The 19,095-nt window shown below is 45.9% G+C and overlaps 1 protein-coding gene across 11 annotated transcripts; it reads right to left on the bottom strand.

Annotated features, from left to right (window-relative positions):
• Positions 1–290: 290 nt before the first annotated feature.
• Positions 291–17,812, bottom strand: TMEM170A (transmembrane protein 170A). Of its 11 annotated transcripts, none has more exons than XM_045382228.3 (3): positions 17,785–17,812; positions 5,261–5,362; positions 291–849 (listed from the first exon to the last, which is right to left on the bottom strand). In XM_045382228.3, exons 2-3 carry the CDS (start codon positions 5,358–5,360, stop codon positions 719–721), a joined length of 231 nt encoding a protein of 76 aa, XP_045238163.1. In that variant the 5' UTR covers positions 5,361–5,362; positions 17,785–17,812; the 3' UTR covers positions 291–718. The 11 variants fall into 11 exon arrangements, with proteins under 11 accessions (XP_045238163.1, XP_045238157.1, XP_045238154.2 ...); XM_045382222.3 differs by having other exon boundaries at positions 5,192–5,362; XM_045382219.3 differs by having other exon boundaries at positions 17,581–17,802.
• Positions 17,813–19,095: the final 1,283 nt, after the last annotated feature.

Raw genomic sequence — 19,095 nt, forward strand, 5'->3', positions numbered from 1 at the left:
GAAAATCTTCTAAAAAGTCTAAATTAGCTAGCTTATTTTGATAAAACATACAAAATAACAAATTCACATCTCTTAAAATATCTTAATCAGAGGTCAAGACAGTTGTCCAGAAAATGTCACATTATTCATTGTTATCTACTTTTTCTTTAAACAGTGGAACCAAAGCCTCTACTTGAGTTATACTTAAATTTTTTTTCCTGTTTTATTTCACCAAATTTGTTTTTAAAACTATACTTAACTATTTGGCATTTACTGTCACTAAGATTTAGTAAAGAAAAGAGTTTGCCAAATTTTAATCAAGATTAGGTAAGATTTTAATACAACATACTCTGCTCATTTGAAATAAACCAGTATCTTCCATAGTTTCTTTAAAATATACAACATCTCACAGAATACTGTAAATTTCAGTGCAAAGGATGCCACCCCAGAGACACTGTTGACTTGGCTTGGGTAAAGGTACATGTGAAAACTGCTTAAATTAAATATCTACAAAAAAGAAAGCCAAAAGACTTGTTTTGGTTGAGAACGATAGGAGTCCACATAAGTCTTCAATTCCAGGAGCTTCAAAATGAAGAAAAGGCTGAGATGTTGTTCTTCACGTTCCTGTTCATCCAAGTTGCTTCCCTTTGAAGAACTAAGAAAACACTACACTCCATAATGTATTCTTCTGGAGGATTCCATAAAGTTTAGGTTCAACATCTCAGCATAAGGATGTATGCTAAAGAGTAGCTAAAATCCGTAAAAAGGAGACCACCACGACGCAAAACGTCTGTCCAGTGCCCAGAGTGAGGGCTTCAAATGGTATCATTTCCTTCCCTGCTGCTCGGTAAACTCCAGCAATAGCTGCACCTGATTTAAAACGCAAGAATGTTAAACAAAAACAAAAAGCCAAGATTAACAAACTCATGAAAATACAACATTTAAAATACTACTGTAAGTAGAATGTTCTAGATTTTTATATTGAAATCTAAAACTTACAGAAATGTTAGGTCTTCCCTATTCTTTCTGTGGACTACTCTAGGCTTTGAGTATTCATTACATGGCTTGCAGATCACTTTTAGATGCTGACTCCTTAAAACCAAGAGTCTCCTAGATTTATTGAATAAAATAATCTAGAAGAAATAATCAAAATCACAAAGATAGCAATTCCCACATGACTGGATTATGAACTCAAAAATATCTGTGTATTCCCCTACCAGTTACCCCATGCCTAGCCTTTAACAGGGATCTACTACATTTTTGGTAACAAATGAAAAACAGTCTTTTGAGTTACACTAAGCAAGAAATGTTTCAGGCCACAGGGAACCCCCGCGCCACCTTCTGTCATACTCATAGTTCCCTTCAAGAAATGGATGGAGGAGGGAGTAGAGGGGTGAGAAGGGAAGACAGGAGGACTCTAAGTCATATTGTTATTAATTCACAGGGCATGAGAGGAGAGATTCAGGGATTCCTTCCTGTTTCCCAAGTCATTAATTGTTTTTATTATGTTAGTCACTATAACTTCCCACAAATTGAGAAAACAAAACAAAAACCCCTGTATCTATGTAGATACCCATCTAAGTTACTACAGGAGTTCAGCATTGTACCAAGAAAGTTAACATTTCATTTGTTTGAAAAGAACAGATCCGGCTGGGCGTGGTGGCTCACGCCTGTAATCCCAGCACTTTGGGAGGCTGATGTGGGTGGATCATCTGAGCTAAGGAGTTTGAGACCAGCCTGGGCAACATGGCAAAACCCCATCTCTACTAAAAATACGAAAAATTAGCCAAGTGTGGTGGCATGCGCCTGTAATCCCTACTACTCGCGAGGCTGAGACCGGAGAGTTGCTTGAACCCAGGAGGCTGAGGTCACTGTGAGCCGAGATTGCGACACTACACTCAAGCCTGGGCAACAGAGCCAGATCCTGTCGCAAAAAAAAAAAAAAAAAAAAAGATCTGGCCAGGTACAGTGGCTCAAGCCTACAATCCCAGCATTTTGGAAGGCTGAGGCAGGAGGATCACTTGAGCCCAGGAGTTTGAGACCAGCCTGGGCAACATGACAAAACCTTGTCTTTACAAAAAATAGAAAAATTAGCTGGGTGTGGTGGTACGTGCCTGTAATCCTAGTTACTTGGGTGGCTGAGGTAGGAGGATCACTTCAGCTTGGGAGGTCAAGGCTGCAGTGAGCTGTGACTATGCCACTGCACTCCAGCCCAGGTGACAGAGCAAGACCCTGTTCTCAAATAAAAATACATAAATAATAAAAATTTTAAAAAGAAAAGAATAGATCCAGATTTCCCATATGACCTTCCCCCCAAAATGCACCAGATAAAATTCTCCTTGGTCATAGCGTGTTCATTCACTCAAATTTTCTTCTGCAGATCACTTCTGTGTTTTATAAGGTATGATCCCTTTTCTCTAGGTACTTGGAATCTAGCTGGGGACACAAGACAGAAACAGATTTGCAATAATGCAAAATAACATACAGTGTCTCAATCACATGTTTACAATTTTTTTTTTTTTTGAGACAGTATTTCACTCTTTCGCCCAGGCTGGAATGCGGTGCCATGATCACAGCTCCCTGCAGCTTCAATCTCCAGGGTTCAAGTGGTCCTCCTGAGCAGCTGGGACTAGAGGCACATGCCACCATGCCTGGCTATTTTATTTATTTATTTTTTTGTAGATACAGGGTCTTACTATGTTGCCCAGGCTCGTTTTGAACTCTTGGACTTAAGCGATCATCACAAGCTGGCCTCCCAAAGTGCTGGGATTACACGCATAAACCACCATGCCTGGCACATTTCATAAATGTGATATGAAGGTATATTAACATATTTTAACAAGAAGAAAGAACAGTATTAACCAAAGGTTGGCTGCCTTGAACATTTAGTGATTTAAAATGCCCACCAAGGCCGGGCGCAGTGGCTCAAGCCTATAATCCCAGCACTTTGGGAGGCCGAGACGGGTGGATCACGAAGTCAGGAGATCAAGACCATCCTGGCTAACACGGTGAAACCCCGTCTCTATTAAAAACTACAAAAAACTAGCCGGGCGAGGTGGCGGGCGCCTGTAGTCCCAGCTACTCGGGAGGCTGAGGCAGGAGAATGGCGTAAACCCGAGAGGCGGAGCTTGCAGTGAGCTGAGATCTGGCCACTGCACTCCAGCCAGGGCGACAGAGCAAGACTCCGTCTCAAAAAAAAAAAAAAAAAAACAAAATAAAATAAAATAAAATAAAATGCCCACCTCCACTGGCAATGCATACGTTTTGTTACTAACATCTGAAAGACATGTTTCATTGGGCCCCTCCAAAATTTAGGACACAGAAAGAGTGGGTTGGGTAGAAAGAAGCTTAAGGAACTTGAACTGGGCCCTAAAGTGGGATTGCGATAATGAAGTGAAGAAAGGAAAAAGTATATCCAAGGGAGCAGCAAATGGAAAGGGAACAGATTATTCATAGAGCCTTAAAGACAGAAATGAATACAATATGTATTTGACAATTACTATGCGTCAGGGATCATGTTTAAGTACATCATATACACATTGGCTCAATCATGCAAGGGTATGAGTGGGTAGTTTCATCCCTATTTTACTAAGGAACAAACAAAGACAGGCCCTAGGAGCCAGTCATCCTGGGACATAAAGTCTCCAAAGAAGCAGTAGGTGACACAGAACACAAAGAAACTAGGCCACTTTCTCTCAAAAAAAAAAAAAAAACCTCAAGTCAAAGACACAGAAGGCAAATGATTTCTGCTTGACGCTAAGGTTTCAATTCACGGTGAAAAAAAGTTACAAATCAGTAGGAATATTACATTTCTGTATTATAAGAATATATTTATATTTACATCTATACCTAAAAAAAAGAAATACACACCACGATGTAAACTGTGGCTATTATTTAGGGATGGGAAAATGGAGGATTTTACATTTTAATTACTTAGAAATGTTAGTTTATATAAAATACACATTTATATTTATGTATGAGCTTTAAAATGATTTAAACTTATTGTTCTCATTTCTGTAACTGTGTCTTATCCCATAAGCAAAAGCCGTAACAAAACAAATGCCCCAAAAACAGGCCTGAAAATAATTAATAACATCATGTTACTCCAATTCTTATTCAGAAAATCCTAAGGGGAAAAAAATAACCAGAGCACTAACCAGGTACTTTTCTAAACAAGAATTCTTTTTTTTTCCCCTCAGGTCTTGCTCTGTGGCCCAGGCTGACGTGCTGTGGCGTGATCACGACTCACTGCAGCCCAGCCTGGACCTCCTGGCCCCAGCAATCCTCCCACGTCAGCCTCCCACGTAGCTGGAACCACAGGCACACACTACCACACTCAGCTACATTTTTTATTCTTATTTGTAGAGATGGGGTCTTGCTGTGTTGTTCAGGCTAGTCTCAATTTCCTGGGCTTCAGCAAGCCTCCCACCTCTGCCTCCCAAAGTGCTGGGATCACAGTCATGAGCCACTACATCTAGCAAAGAATTCTTGTCATCAGAATTTGTCTCCTATCTTTATAGCAACCACACCCACATGTATGGAAGTAATTCACCAACTATATTGCAGGGCCAACGCTCAAGTGCTAGCTGATCAGAAAGGAGAAGTAGCTTCCGAAAAGATATATTTTCCTCTTGCTGGTGGCGTCTCTCACAAGATATATCTCACAAAGTTTAACATGACTTCCCTGAAGCCACTGAGATGAAATCTGACTAAATAAGTCAAAGATGTTAGCCAAGTAATAGGGCCTTGAGGGTGGAAAAAAAAATCAATACATTAAAAAAACTGGGCCAGGCACAGAGGATCATGCCTGTAATCCCAGCATTTTGGGAGGCTGAGGTGGGCAGATCGCTTAAGCTCAGGAGTTCTAGACCTGAGCAACATGACGAAACCCTGTCTCTAAAAAAACACAAAAAAATTAGCCAGGCATGGTATGGTGGCACACCCCTGTAATCCAAGCTTCTTGGGAGGTTGATATAGGAGGATTATTTGAGTCCAAGAGGTTGAGGCTGCGGTGAGCCAAGATTGCGACCACTGCACTCCGGCCTTGCTGACATAGGGAGACCTGTCTTTTAAAAAAAAAAAAAAAAAAAAAAAGACTTGTGGTTAAACGTCACTCTTTCCTTCATCCTACTCAGATATGTTTCTAAAATAGGTCCTGAAATTGACTAGTCATATTAAACATTTTTGACTGGTATTTTAATGTCTAACATACTTGTCAAGATTCCAGCAGTAATTGGTCCCACGATGCCCATCAACAGGATGCTTACAGACATGAACCTACCATATTTGTGATGTCTGAGGGTGAAGAGGGCCAGTAATCCAGCGGGGACATGGAAGAAGAGAGAAGACACCAGTGCCCACAGGAACACACCATACCACATCTCTACGAGGGAAGACAAAGAAAAGTTGTGAATCACTGCCTTTCCCAGGACAATCATTGCAGAGGGTACTCATCATACTCATGATTTCATTTTCAACACCATTTATTTTTTCTTTTTGAAAAAATTTTTTTAAAGACAGGGTCTCACTCTGTCATCCAGGCTGCAGTACAGTGGCACCATCATGGCTCACTGCAGCCTTGACCTCCTAGGTCTGGGTGTTCTCCCACCTCAGCCTCCAGAGTAGCTGGAACTACAGGCGTGTGCTACCATGCCTGGCAAATTTTTTTTTTTTTTTTTTGTATTTTCTTTTCTTATGAGACAAGGTCTTACTACTCTGTTGCCCAGGATGGAGTGCAGTGGCACGATCTCAGCTCACTGTAACCTCTGCCTCCCCAGTTCAAGTGATTCTCCAGCCTCAGTCTCCCAAGTAGCTAGGATTACAGGTGCATGCCACCACCCCTGGCTAATTTTTGCATTTTCAGTAGAGATGGGGTTTCGCCATCTTGGCTAGGCTAGTCTCAAACTCCCGACCTCAGGTGATTCGCCTATCTTGGCCTCCCAAAGTGCTGGGATTACAGGCATGAGCCACTGCGCCTGGCCTGTATTTTCTTTAGAGATGCGGTCTCACCGGGTTGCCCAGGCTGGTCTTGAACACCTTGGCTCAAATGATCCGCCCACCTTGGCCTCCCAAAGGGCAGGGATTACAGGTGTGGGACCACCGCCCCCGGCCTTCAACATCATTTACTTGCAAAGTAGGGTTCATCAGTCAAATATCCAAATATTGATGGTTTTAGAGGGTTCAACAAACTACTGCCCACAGACCTACCACCTGTTTTTTACACAGACTTATCTGAACCCATTCATTAATACTTTTATACATACACACTTATCTGAAAGCATTTACTTTTGTACACATATACTTATTCAACCCATGCCCTTTCATTTAAGTATTGTTTATGGCTGCTTTCCAGCTTCAAGTGCAAAGCTGATAACAGTGACACAGACCACATGACCCCTAAAGCCTAAAATATTTACTATCTGGCCCTTCACAGAAAAAGCTGACCAATCCCTGTACCCTCAAACTGAAAAAAAAAAAAAAGGTTCACCTAGATTTCAAAATTGACCTAAATAATGTCCCCCGACCATGGCTGGGCACGGTGGCTCACGACTGTAATCCCAACACTTTGGGTGGCCAAGGTGGGAGGTCGCTTGAGCCCAGGAGTTTGAGACTAGCTTGGGCAATACAGGCAAACCCTGTCTCTACAAAAAATACAAAAATTAGCCTGGCATGGTATTGTATACCTGTAGTCCCAGCTACTCGAGACGCTGAGGTGGGAAGATTGCTTGAGCCTGGGAGGCAGAGGCTGCAGTGAGCTGAGATCATGCTACTGCACTCCTGCCTGGGCAACAGGGTGAGACGGTCTCAAAAAAAAACCCCCAAAAAACAAAAAGCCCAAACAAAAATAATCCCCCCATAAGAGGCACAAGCCCAACTGCCAATTGGTAGGGTACTATGCAATCAATGCCTGTTGATCTTTCCTGACTTTTTGATCACTCAGCCTTCTACAATGGATAGCTATACAATTACATTCATTCCACAATCATTTTAAAGACAATGCAGTAAACATCAAGCCATCACCTCCTATTAGGATTTCAAAGCTCTTTAGGATATGAAATAAATACCAGAAAATATAAAAGTTTGGCTTGAAGACAAATGGCAGGTAAACAACAGGGCAGGTTAGGAGAGCTGGCTCCTACAAAACTCTAATCACTGGTAAGGTGTCTGTAATTCAAGCAACATTAAGATTCATATAATCAACTATGTATGAAAAACTATGCATGAGGCACCCTGGAAAATACAAAGAAAACAAAAGCGTCCTGCTGGAATGTGACTTTACAATTTGTTAAATGGTCCGTGTAGCATTTCCCCGCAGTGAACCCAAGGCAAGGCCTTAGAATCCTCAAGGTAGCTCTCTAGCTACCCATAGGGAGGGATTGGCGGTGACATGTTAGATAAAACCCACTGTCCATCCTTGGCTAGAGGCAGGCAAGTAGCAACTGATTTTTGAGATCAGTGAAGAGCTTAGCTCAGCAGGGTTTCTTGACCACCGCCCTCCGCCCTATTGACATTTGGACCAGATAACTTTTCATTATGGGGGCTGCACTGTGCACTGTAGGATATGGAGAGGCACCTCTGGCCAGCAGCACTCTCTTCCCAGTCGTGTCAACCAAAATATTTCTAGACATTGTCAAATGTCCCCGGGGGGGCAAAACTACCCTGATTAAAAACCACGGGCTTTACCAAAGCACAGAGGCTTTATAAGAGCAATGATGGCCGTGCATGGTAGCTCATGCCTGTAATCCCACCACTTTGGGAGGCCCAGGTGGGTGAATCACGAGATCAGGAGTTCGAGACCAGCCTGGCCAACATAGTGAAACCCTGTCTCTACTAAAAATACAAAAAATCCCACAAAAACTTAGCCAGTCATGGTGGGCACCTGTAGTCCCAGCTACTTGGGAGGCTGAGGCAGGAGAATTGCTTCAACCCATGGGGCAGAGGTTGCAGTGAGCCGAGATTACACCACTGCACTCCATCCTGGGTGACAGAGAATGACACTCCGTCTAAAAAAAAAAAAAAAAAAAAGAGCAATGACAGTTAAAGCTATAAAGACAGATGAGGGACACCCTTTGGGGAATCTGACACCAGACTAAGGACTTAACAAAAGATCTGAAGTGCCAATGAAGGTTTTAAGCAGTAAAGGGCTGTCACAGCATTATTCCATAGGCCCCACCTGACACTCCTAGTTGGAATACAAACTGGAAAACCACCTTTTTGCAGGGTAATTTGGAAGTCAAATGTGCATGGCCCTTGCTGCAACAATTTTACTTCCAGGGATACCCCCTACAGAAAAGCATAGGTAGGCAAGGACAGACGTAACAAGAAGGTCCCAACAGCATTGTCTATAATAGCAAAAACTAGAAGTCACCTGCATGGCTATCACTGTAGGATTTGGAAAACACATTCTGTGCACGCACGTAATAGAACACTACACAGTTCCATTAAAATATGCAACAGATGTATATATACTGAAAGGGCAAGATGCCCAAGCCACATTGTGAAGTAACAAAAGCCAGCTGCATGTAGAATAAGATCCTGTTTTTGAGAAAATAAACACAACAAACACGCATGTGGAAATGCTTCTATGAACTGAGCATGTTTACTTAATAAATATTTATTAGATAGGCCAGGCGCAGTGGCTCACGCCTGTAATCCTAGCACTTGAAGCCAGGAGTTTGAGATCAGCCTGGCCAACATGGTGAAACACCGTCTCTCCTAAAAATACAAAAAAATTAGCTGGGCGTGGTGGCGAATGCCTGTAATCCCAGCTACTCCGGAGGCTGTAGCATGAGAATCGCTTGAACCCTGGAGTCAGAGGTCGCCATGAGCCAGGGAAAGAGAGCTAGACTTTAAAAAAAAAAAAAAAAAAAAGGTAAGAAAAAACAAAGCTTTTGTTTTCACAAGAACTGCTCAGGAAGAATGAGCCTATTGGGATGAACAATTTAAAAGAGACCAGTTAGGGGCATCAATCGGCTTGAGGGGATTAGAAAGGGGGAGGAGGGGAGGACCAGAGGCTTTACTGGAAGCTGTATTAGGGCTGTAAGCACACTGTTAGGGTGTGTGTGTTTTTCCCCAGACCAATGAAAACCACAGTTTTACGAAGGTATTTTTATTCCCTTTACACAGGCTTCTTAATCTTGTTGGGAAGCTGGATTTAAGGGGCTATTGGAGATAAGGGGTGGAGCCAAATCCCCTTAACCCTCCCTTGGCATTTTCACAGATGACTGCTCAAATTCTTTGCTCATTTTGAGTTTTAATAAAGCTTCAATTCACAGCATATTCTGAATACTTTCAGTGAGAGTGCTCAGGTCTTGTTTTGGATAAATGGTTCTCAGGGAAAACATCAAGGATGCCCCAATTAAGTCTCAATGCTTATTAAAAATAACAAATGAGGCCAGGCACAGTGGGTCATATCTGCAAGCCCAGCACTTTGGAGGCTGAGGCGGGTGGCTCATCTGCGGTTAGGAGTTTCAGATCAGCCAGGCCAACATGGCGAAACCCTGTCTCTACCAAAAAATATAAAAATTAGCGAGGTGGGGTGGCGCACGCCTGTAATCCCAGTGATGCGGGAGGCTAAGGAACGAATCTTCCTCCACCAATGAAAAAAGTCACCTTTAGTCAACAGTGTCAATCAGAAATTGAGGGCAGGATTCTTGGTCCTCAGGGTTTCAGGCCTCACCTCTTCCACAACAAACCCATATCCTCCTGCACTGCAGTTTCTTTTCTGGCTGCCATTAGGCCAGGAGCTATTCCTGCCTTCCACTGCCAAGAGACTCGCCCTCCCTGGCTGGCAGCAGCTCCAGAGGGGGAAGTGCCTGGGTCTGGATACTGCTTCTCCCTAACAAATGTGCACCCACCAGAGCTGTGGCACCCACAAATCCCTCCTGCCTGGGCAGCTACTGTGGCTCCTGGCTCAGTCAAGAGCAGCCTGGCCTCCCAGCTGAGGCCTCCTGTCCGCCACCCACCGCCAGCTCATCCCCAAGCCCCAGCACAGCACCATGCCTCTCTTCCAAGGCAGAAAGACCATCTTCTATCCCGAATCCTCACCTGCCACTCCCAAATCAATCTGACCCTCTGACCACCCAAACACCTAGTCTGCAGAAAGTTCTAGGATGGCACCAGGAATTCACTGGTCCAAAGTGGACAAATGAGATGCAAACCTGCCTCCAAGAACTCAGAACAATCTTCACCTGGCTGCTGTCTGCCCCTACCGACCTGAGACCAGCCCTGGGTCCCCGCTATCCAGGGCTTCTGCTGGAGATGCCAGAGTTTTAGAGATAAGCTCTGCTTTCTGCAGTAACTCAAGGCACTGCTGGAGCCTGGCTTCCTACCAGCTGCCCCAGAACCACTGAGGCCTTGAACTGGGAGGCAAAGCCTTAATATGCCAGAAACATATAAAGCTGGTAATTTCCAGGAAGGCGGGTTGGAACACAGGTGTGCCATCCAACTGCTAAGGGCTGAATTATGTGCCCCTACTATTCATGTGTTAAACCCAACAGGACTATGGTCTTATGAGAGGAAGAGATTCTCAGTATCTTGATACCTGTCTCTCTGTGACATGTGAAGACATGGTGAGAAGGCAGGTCAAGAAGAGGGTCTTCACCAGAACCCAACTATCCTGGCACCCTAATCTCAGCCTTCCAGCCTCCAGAACTCAGGAGACGATGTCTGCCATTTAAGACAGCTAGTCTATGGTACTGTGTTATGGCGGTCCATGATGAGACAAAAATGTCACCCATCCCCACTTCCCTAGGAGCACAGCCCCTGCCCCAGGAGGCCCGCTCAGTCACCAACCCACATCTCAATTTTCCAAAAAGCTTAAAGGCCAATTTGTAAACAGTGCCTGGCATACATACCAGGCCAACACCTCTCTGTGGTTCTGAGAAAGGGATGCACACTGCACCCCCTACAACCCTGAGCTATATCCATTAGCTCCTTCACTATGTATTTTATACAGCATCACTAAAGTCATTTCAAGTAGGAAAAAAAGGTTTTATTATAGATGAGTAGAGGAGTATGCTTATAAAACACTCTCACATGAGGTTATTACAGGACTCTAAATAGCAAAGGCAAACCTGGATCTAAAAGGCTTCTTAAAAAACTAAGTGATTTCCCTTTAATCTACTGCACCTTAATTTGCCATCTATTTAATAGCTGTTTATCGATCGTCATACAGTACTTTTCATTTCGCTGGCTCAAAACTCTCTCAGAAATCTTTGTCTACATATCTTACAGTATTTATTTGTTCACTGCTTTAAAGTAAGTATATTGCTTCGGGTTTGTTTACTTTGGCAGCTAAAGGCACATCATCTCCCTATGGTGAAGTTAAATCAGGTAACTAATCTGTAATACAATATGATATTGGAAAATGAGATTAAGCATTGTGGTAGAATGGGCTCCCAAAGGTGTTCGCATTCCCATCTCCAAAACCTGTGAACAGATTACCTTTCATAGGTAAAAGGACATTGTGGTGACTAAAGTAAGGATCTTGCAAAAGGAGATTGTCTTGGATTTTCCAGTTAGGTCTAATGTAATCACAGGATCTTTGTAAGAGGGAGGTGGGAGATGAGAGTCAGAGAGATTTGAAGATGTTATGCTGCTGGCTATGAAGAAGAGGAGGAGGCCAAGTATCAGGGAACGTAGGTGGCCTCTAGACGCTGGAAAAGGCAAGAAAAGAAATTCTTACTAAAAGCTCCAGAAGGAACACAGCCCTGCTAAACCTTGGTTTTAGCCCACACGCACCCAATTTGGACTTCTGACCTTCATAATTGTAAGACAATAAAATCTGTATGGCTTTAAGCTGCTAAATTTGTGGAATTAATCACAGTAGCAATAGCAGAGTCATAAAAACACTAAGAAGTTAATTGCTGATCAGTCGAATACATATTGACCTTATTCTATATGCTGACATATCAGTAAAAAGACTAAGATCCCTACCCTAAAAGATATTTGAGGATTTCCTTGAGTATATATTTTTAGACAGATATATCTTTTTTTTTTTTTTTTTTGAGATGGAGTCTCACTCTCTTTTCCAGACTGGAGTGCAGTGGCATGATATCAGCTCACTGCAACCTCCGCCTCCCGGGTTCAAGTGATTATTCTACCTCAGCCTCCAAGTAGCTGGGACTACAGGTGCGTGCCACCACGCCCAGCTAATTTTAGCATTTTTAGTAGAGATGGGGTTTCACCATATTGGCCAGGCTGGTCTTGAACTCCTGACCTCAGGTGATTCACCTGCCTTGGCCTCCCAAAGTGCTGTGATTACAGGCGTGAGTCACTGTGCCCGGCCTAGACAGACATATCTTTAAGATAGATATTCAGAGAGATATTGCAGTGAAAGAGAACAAACAGCAGAATCCTCTAGTGGACTCTGTATTAACAAAAGGGGTCTATAATGGCCGGCTCCCTGGCCTCTAACCGCCACAGCAGAGTCACCTAACTTCCAACCAAGGCCTCAAGACCAACCTGGCCCCAAATGGCAGCAATGGAAAGAACCCGAGCCAAGTGAGCAGCGTGAGGCTCAGCACTCAGCCCTCCTTCCAGCTGGCCCCACTCTCATCTTGTGTTCCAGTGAACAACTGGGTCAACACAGCCCGTTCCTCTGGGGTTCTAAGCAGACCACATGAGTCCTCCTCAGGATTAAGAGTCTTATGCAGTCTGGGCAGGGCTCAGTGGCTCATGCCTGTAATCCCAGCACTTTAGGAGGCCGAGGTAGGTGGACCACCTGAGGTCAGGAGTTCAAGACCAGCCTGGCCAACATGGTGAAACCCCGTCTCTGCTACAAGTACAAAAATTGGCTGGGTGTGGTGGCGCCGGCCTGTAATGGCGCCGGCCTGTAATCCCAGCTACTCGGGAGGCTGAGGCAGGACAATCACTTGATCCTGCAAGGCAGAGATTGTAGTAGGCCAAGATCACACCACTGCACTCCAGCCTGGACGACAGAGCTGAACTCTGTCTCAAAAAAAAAAAAAAAAAAAAAAAAAAGTCTATGTAGTCCTGCAACTCCAAGCTAAAGTTGGGCTATCTTGATACTAATCACCCATCAGCCTACAGCTCTGCACGTTGTGCTCTGGGAGGCTCCTCTCTTGCCAAATCCCACCTCCCTGCCTGGAGGTCCAACTGTCCCCTCCACTTCTTCCTAACAAGAGGATGTGCCCACTGAACTACCAACTGTAGTCAACCACCTATCTCTGGATACTGCCTGCCTGCTCCTCCCTGGTTCCTGGGTGTGCCCCTGGCCTGCCTCACCTCAGTCCTAGCCTGACCAGACCCTGTCCGTCCTGATGGGGCCTTCTATCTATTCTCCATGCAAAGCCATTATTTCCTAAGTTTCTTCTTTGTACAAAGAAGGTTTCTTCTCAAGATGATGCAAATATTCTCAAACTAATTGTGATAGTTGTATAACTCTGTAAATATACTAAACACCACTGGATTGTACACTTTTTTAAAAAGTCAGAATCATCCCATCTCTGCTCAAAACTCCCCAGTAGAGCTCTCCAGGATCTGCCCTCCCCTCCTCTCCCCCTTGCCCACATAGTCCCTCCAGGCACCCTGGGCTCCTCAGTGTTTCTTCTGCAAGCTCCTGTTCCAGGGCCTCTGAATCTGCTGCTCCCTGGCCTAGAATACTTGCTCTTCCTCCAGTAGCTGTTGGCTCATTAGCTCACTACTCACTTTCTTCAGATTTTGACTCCAATATCATCACCATCCAGGGCCTCCCCATCACTTTACAGCAAACGGCATTCCACCTGAGCCACACAGGCCCTGCCCCCTTCCTAGGCCCCTCACCACCAGCTGTTTTGTTTGTTTTCTCTCTCCCCATTTGAATGAAAGTTCCACGTGGGAAGGGGCTTTGTTTTGTTATGATGGCATCTTGACTTGGTGCTTAGAAAACAACGGGCACACAATTAACACGGAGCAAATATTTTTTGAGTGAATGAATAAATGACCGGTTCAAGTGTGACCAGTCTTGACTTCCGCAAGGACAACACAAAAATATTACTGGGTTTTTAATTATTTTAATAAGATCTAATTTGACTCTGATTTAGTGAAATCTGTATCTTCCGAAGATGAATGTCATTCCTGATACAAGATAAAGATCTCGGCCGGGCGCGGTGGCTCAAGCCTGTAATCCCAGCACTTTGGGAGGCCGAGACGGGTGGATCACGAGGTCAGGAGATCGAAACCATCCTGGTGAACACAGTGAAACCCCGTCTCTACTAAAACTACAAAAAACTAGCAGGGCGAGGTGGCGGGCGCCTGTAGTCCCCGCTACTCGGGAGGCTGAGGCAGGAGAATGGCGTGAACCCGGGAGGCGGAGCTTGCAGTGAGCTGAGATCCGGCCACTGCACTCCAGCCTGGGCAACAGAGTGAGACTCCGTCTCAAAAAAAAAAAAAAAAAAAAAGATAAAGATCTCAGTTTCTCGGTTTTGAGGTTAAAAATGACAATGGTAAAGGAAAAAATTTTAACTGCATTTGTAGTTTAGCCATTTACTTATAATTATTTATTTTTGAAACAGAGTCTCACTCTGTAGCCCAGGTTGGAGTGCAGTGGCATGATGTCGGCTCACTGAAATCTTCCCCTCTCAGGTTCAAGCTATTCTCCTGCCTCAGCCTCCCGAGTAGCTAGAATTACAGGTATGCACCACCACGCCCCGCAAATTTTTGTATTTTTAGTAGAGATGGGGTGTCACCATGTTGGCCAGGTTAGTCTCGAACTCCTGACCTCAGATGATCCGCCCGCTTTGGCCTCCCAAAGTGCTGGGATTACAGGTGTGAGCCACCGCAACTAGCCGATTTAGTCATTTAGATGTCTACCTAACCCTCCCTAGGTAAATGGCTAAACTGCAAATACAGGTAATAAAGAAAAAATCAGGCCGGGCGCGGTGGCTCAAGCCTGTAATCCCAGCACTTTGGGAGGCCGAGACGGGTGGATCACGAGGTCAGGAGATCGAGACCATCCTGGCTAACCCGGTGAAACCCCGTCTTTACTAAAAAATACAAAAAATTAGCCGGGCGTGGTGGCGGGCGCCTGTAGTCCCAGCTACTCGGGAGGCTGAGGCAGGAGAATGGCGTGAACCCGGGAAGCAGAGCTTGCAGTGAACTGAGATCCGGCCACTGCACTCCAGCCTGGGCGACAGAGTGAGACTCCGTCTCAAAAAAAAAAAAAAAAAAAAAGAAAAAATCAATTCAGTGCTTCCTCATATACATAAATACGTCAGCATACTTCAGAATAATGATTCTGCCATAATGAGTTGGCATAAACTGCAAGTAACCTTTTCTGTGGGGCCAAAATAGCAATACACAAGATTCAGGATAATGAATGCCACTCCCGTTAAGCAGACCTAGTAGTAAGAGAGGATGCAGATACCCTTACAGTAGAGTTTTCAGACACCATCTTCACCAAATGATCAAACTTAGTAGTACTATCAATGAAGATACAAACTGACATTAAATGTCTCTTTTTTTGTTGAGACGAAGTCTCGCTCTGTCACCCAGACTGAAGTGCAATGGCACAATCTTGGCTCACTGCAACATCTGCCTCCTAGATTCAAGAGATTCTCGTGCCTCAGCCTCCCAAGTAGCTGGGATTACAGGTACACATTGCTACGCCTAATTTTTGTATTTTTAGTAGAGTCAAGGCTGGTCTTGAACTCGTGACCTCAGGTAATACGCCTGCCTCAGCCTCCCAAAGTGCTGGGATTCCAGGTGTGAGCCACCGCGCCGGGCTGACATTCAATGTCTCTTGATGTGATGTACTGGTTAGTGGACATCACCTAGCTAGGTGGCTTTCTGACCAAAAATGTTTAATCTACATCTAATCATGAAGAAAATCTAATGAACCTAGATTGTAAAACAGTCTATAAAACAATTCACATGGACTCTTCCAAAATGTTCATCTGAAAAAAATTCAAACAAGGAAGGAGTTGCTTCAGCTAAATGAAACTAAAGAGATGGGACAACTTAATGTAATGTGTGAACCTTAGATCATGGAATATATATATATTTTTTTTTAAGGAAAAAAAATCTATGTGGACAATTGGGGAAATTTAAACAAGGCCCATACGTTAGATAACATTATTCTATCATGTTCAATTTCTTGGAAGTCATATGGTTTTGTGGATGACAGAAAATGGTTTTTAGAAGATACATGCTAAGATTACTAGGCATCAAGTGTTATGACTTCTGCAACTTCCTATTGAATAACTCGAGTTTAAATGGGACATGTGACATACATCTAAGTGTTATAGGTAATACATGTGATTAGATATATATGGAAAGAGAAACCCGAAAAACCAAAACATTACTGAATCTAGGTAAAGGGTACATGGGTATTTGTTGTACTGTTCTCTCAACTGTTCGGCAGGCTCGAAATGTTTCAGGAAAGGGGAAAATTAAGGAAACAAAAATTAATCTGGTCCCAGTAGTGCCTCCAGATTGCAAGAACATTTCATTTTTCACACAGCGTCCCCAGAATACCATCAATTTTTTGATATCACTGTCTAAAGGGATCCCAGCACCTTCTGAAATGACGTGAGCTGCCAGACTCTCATTTCAGGCATGACCACAAGCGAACATCTGCATCTGACCCCAACCTGCCTGATGACCTTTACCTGCTACTTCACAATCCCTCCAGGAAAATCTCTGGGCACATTATGACACTGCAAGTCCCAGGTGTGCGCTGAAAGGCACCTGGCAGTCGCTGCCCAGGGGAGGAGAAATCACAGGTGCCTTGTTTGGAACTAGAGGCTGGAATCTCGTCCTCCTTCCCTCTGCTCTGGTCCCTCATTGTTTATGAAGATCTCAGTGCCCTCTACTGGGAGCCCCACCTCCCCTTCCAGGGCCAGGGGCCCCAGTCTTCTTGCCTTTCAAGGTCTACATAAATAACTGTGCCTCCCCTCAAAACCTTTCTCCTCCTTCCCAGGTGAAGTCCTCTCTCCTCCCTCCAGCTTTCCGCGCACGGAGACTTCTTCCAGGCGTCAGAAATCTGAGCAACCCTCCTAGCAGGCCCACCTCACGCCGCAGCGGGGAGGAAGAGTTCAAAGGAAGCTGTGCCAAAGATCTGGAAGGCTTAGTGGGAGAACCGGCAACAGGTGGCACCAGGTCTGGGAGATTCCTAGAAAGCGGAGCGGGTCTTGGAGCGGGTGGATTTGGCCCGAGGCGCCAGCGATCAGCGAAGGCAAGGGGAGCGCGAACTCTGACCCCTCAGCCGAGCCGGGCCGGGCCGCTCCGAGGCACCTCGAAGGAGGCCGGGCGCCGTGCGGCAACCCAGGCAGGGCAGGAATCACCGCCTCCCGGGCTCGTGGGGTGCAGCTCTGAACCTGAGACGCTCGGGTGACGGCCGGGCGCCCTCCAGTCCCGGGCCCACCTGCGGCCGTTCCCTGCACCTCACGCCCAGCGGGACTCCGGGGCCCGGCCTCAGGGACTGGCGAGGAAGTGACGGGGAAAGGGGCTCCGGACAAGGAGCAGGACCCAACTCCAGGAGGACAGCGCCCACCCAGCAGATCAGCGGCGCACCAGGGACCCCGCCCAGACTCGGGGCGCCCACAGCCTTGCCGAGGCGACGGCGGGGCGCGCAGTGCGCAGGCGCGGGGCGGGCCGTACCTGGGAAGGAGCAGAGGGAAGTAGAGTTGGGGCACAGGGTCGCGTTGCCCACCCGCGGCACAACCTTCAGGCTCAGGATCTGCTGCAGGAGCCCGGCCGACCCGCCGCTGCCGCCGCTCCCCTCGCGCTCCATCCCGTCGCCATTCACCACAGAGAAATGAGGGATGAGCACCCGAAGTGCGGCAGCGGCCGGCCCCCACTCACCCTCGCCGTCTCAGCGTCACCTCCAGCCGGGGCCCTCTTCCCCCAATCCCAACGGCGCTGCCAAGTGACCGTTGCCTCCTCCAATTACGAGGCTCCGCAGCGCGCGGGCGCAGGGCCAGGGTTGTTCCCGCCCCCAACGTTGCGCAGGGCTCGCACAGATCCAGCCACACGGACGCGCCCCCTCCTGGACGGCGCTCTCTGGGACCGCGCGCCCAGCTCTGCCCTTCTCCGCAGCGCCCCCTGTGACAAAGTATGGAATTGCATGCGCCCCACCAGACCCGAGATATGGATTTACCAGGGATCTGGAAAAATACAGTGATGGAACGGATATGTTAAGTTCTAGTTATGACTGAACTCCAGCATTTATGAAACCTTCATGAACAGAACAAGAACGTTCTCTATTTAAAACTGATAGTAGAAAGGGCCCATGCAAAGGCTGGTGTTGGACTGGAATGGGAGGGAGGCTATATAGCCTCTATAGTTTTAAATAAAATAAAATTTAAAGAGATTCGGTTCAGAGCAACAAAATTGGATCACAGTTTTTTTGTTTGTTTTTCTTTTTTTTTTTTTTGAGATGGAGTCTTGCTCTGTAGCCCGGGCTGGAGTGCAGTGGCCGGATCTCAGCTCACTGCAAGCTCCGCCTCCCGGGTTTGCGTCATTCTCCTGCCTCAGCCTCCGGAGTAGCTGGGACTACAGGCGCCCGCCACCTCGCCCGGCTAGTTTTTTGTATTTTTAGTAGAGACGGGGTTTCACCGTGTTAGCCAGGATGGTCTCGATCTCCTGACCTCGTGATCCGCCCGTCTCGGCCTCCCAAAGTGCTGGGATTACAGGCTTGAGCCACCGCGCCCGGCCTTCTTTTTTTTTTTTTTTTTTTTTTGAGACAGAGTCTCGCTCTGTGGCCCAGGCTGAAGTGCAGCGGCGCGATCTCAGCTCACTGCAAGCTCTGCTTCCCGGGTTCACGCCATTATCCTGCCTCAGCCTCCCAAGTAGCTGGGACTACAGGCGCCCGCCACCACGCCTGGCTAATTTTTTGTAGTTTTAGTACAGACGGGGTTTCACCGTGTTAGCCAGGATGGTCTCGATTTCCTGACCTCCTGGATCACACATTTTTGTCTCACCTCCCTTCAGAGAGCCTGTTAACATGAAGGCAGAGAAATCGTAAAAAGGAATAAGCTAATGTTCCGTCTGTTTGCACTGCTGTAACAAAGTACTTGAGACTGGGCAATTTATTAACAACAGAAATGTATGTTCTTGCAGTTCTGGAAGCTGGGAGGTCCAAGATCAAGGTCGCAGCAGGTTCCATGTCTGAGG

This window comes from Macaca fascicularis, chromosome 20, assembly GCF_037993035.2.
Source record: "Macaca fascicularis isolate 582-1 chromosome 20, T2T-MFA8v1.1".
Lineage (NCBI taxonomy): Eukaryota > Metazoa > Chordata > Mammalia > Primates > Cercopithecidae > Macaca > Macaca fascicularis.

Excerpts from the sequence above, each read along its gene's own strand:
- TMEM170A (XM_045382218.3), bottom strand. The coding sequence starts at position 17,713 with ATGGAGCGCGAGGGGAGCGGCGGCAGCGGCGGGTCGGCCGGGCTCCTG. Across the intron at positions 5,363-17,580 it reads TTCCCTCTGCTCCTTCCCAG|AGATGTGGTATGGTGTGTTC; the intron begins GTACGGCCCGCC and ends CTTCCCTCGTAG. Across the intron at positions 850-5,191 it reads TACTGCTGGAATCTTGACAA|GTGCAGCTATTGCTGGAGTT; the intron begins GTATGTTAGACA and ends GTTTTAAATCAG.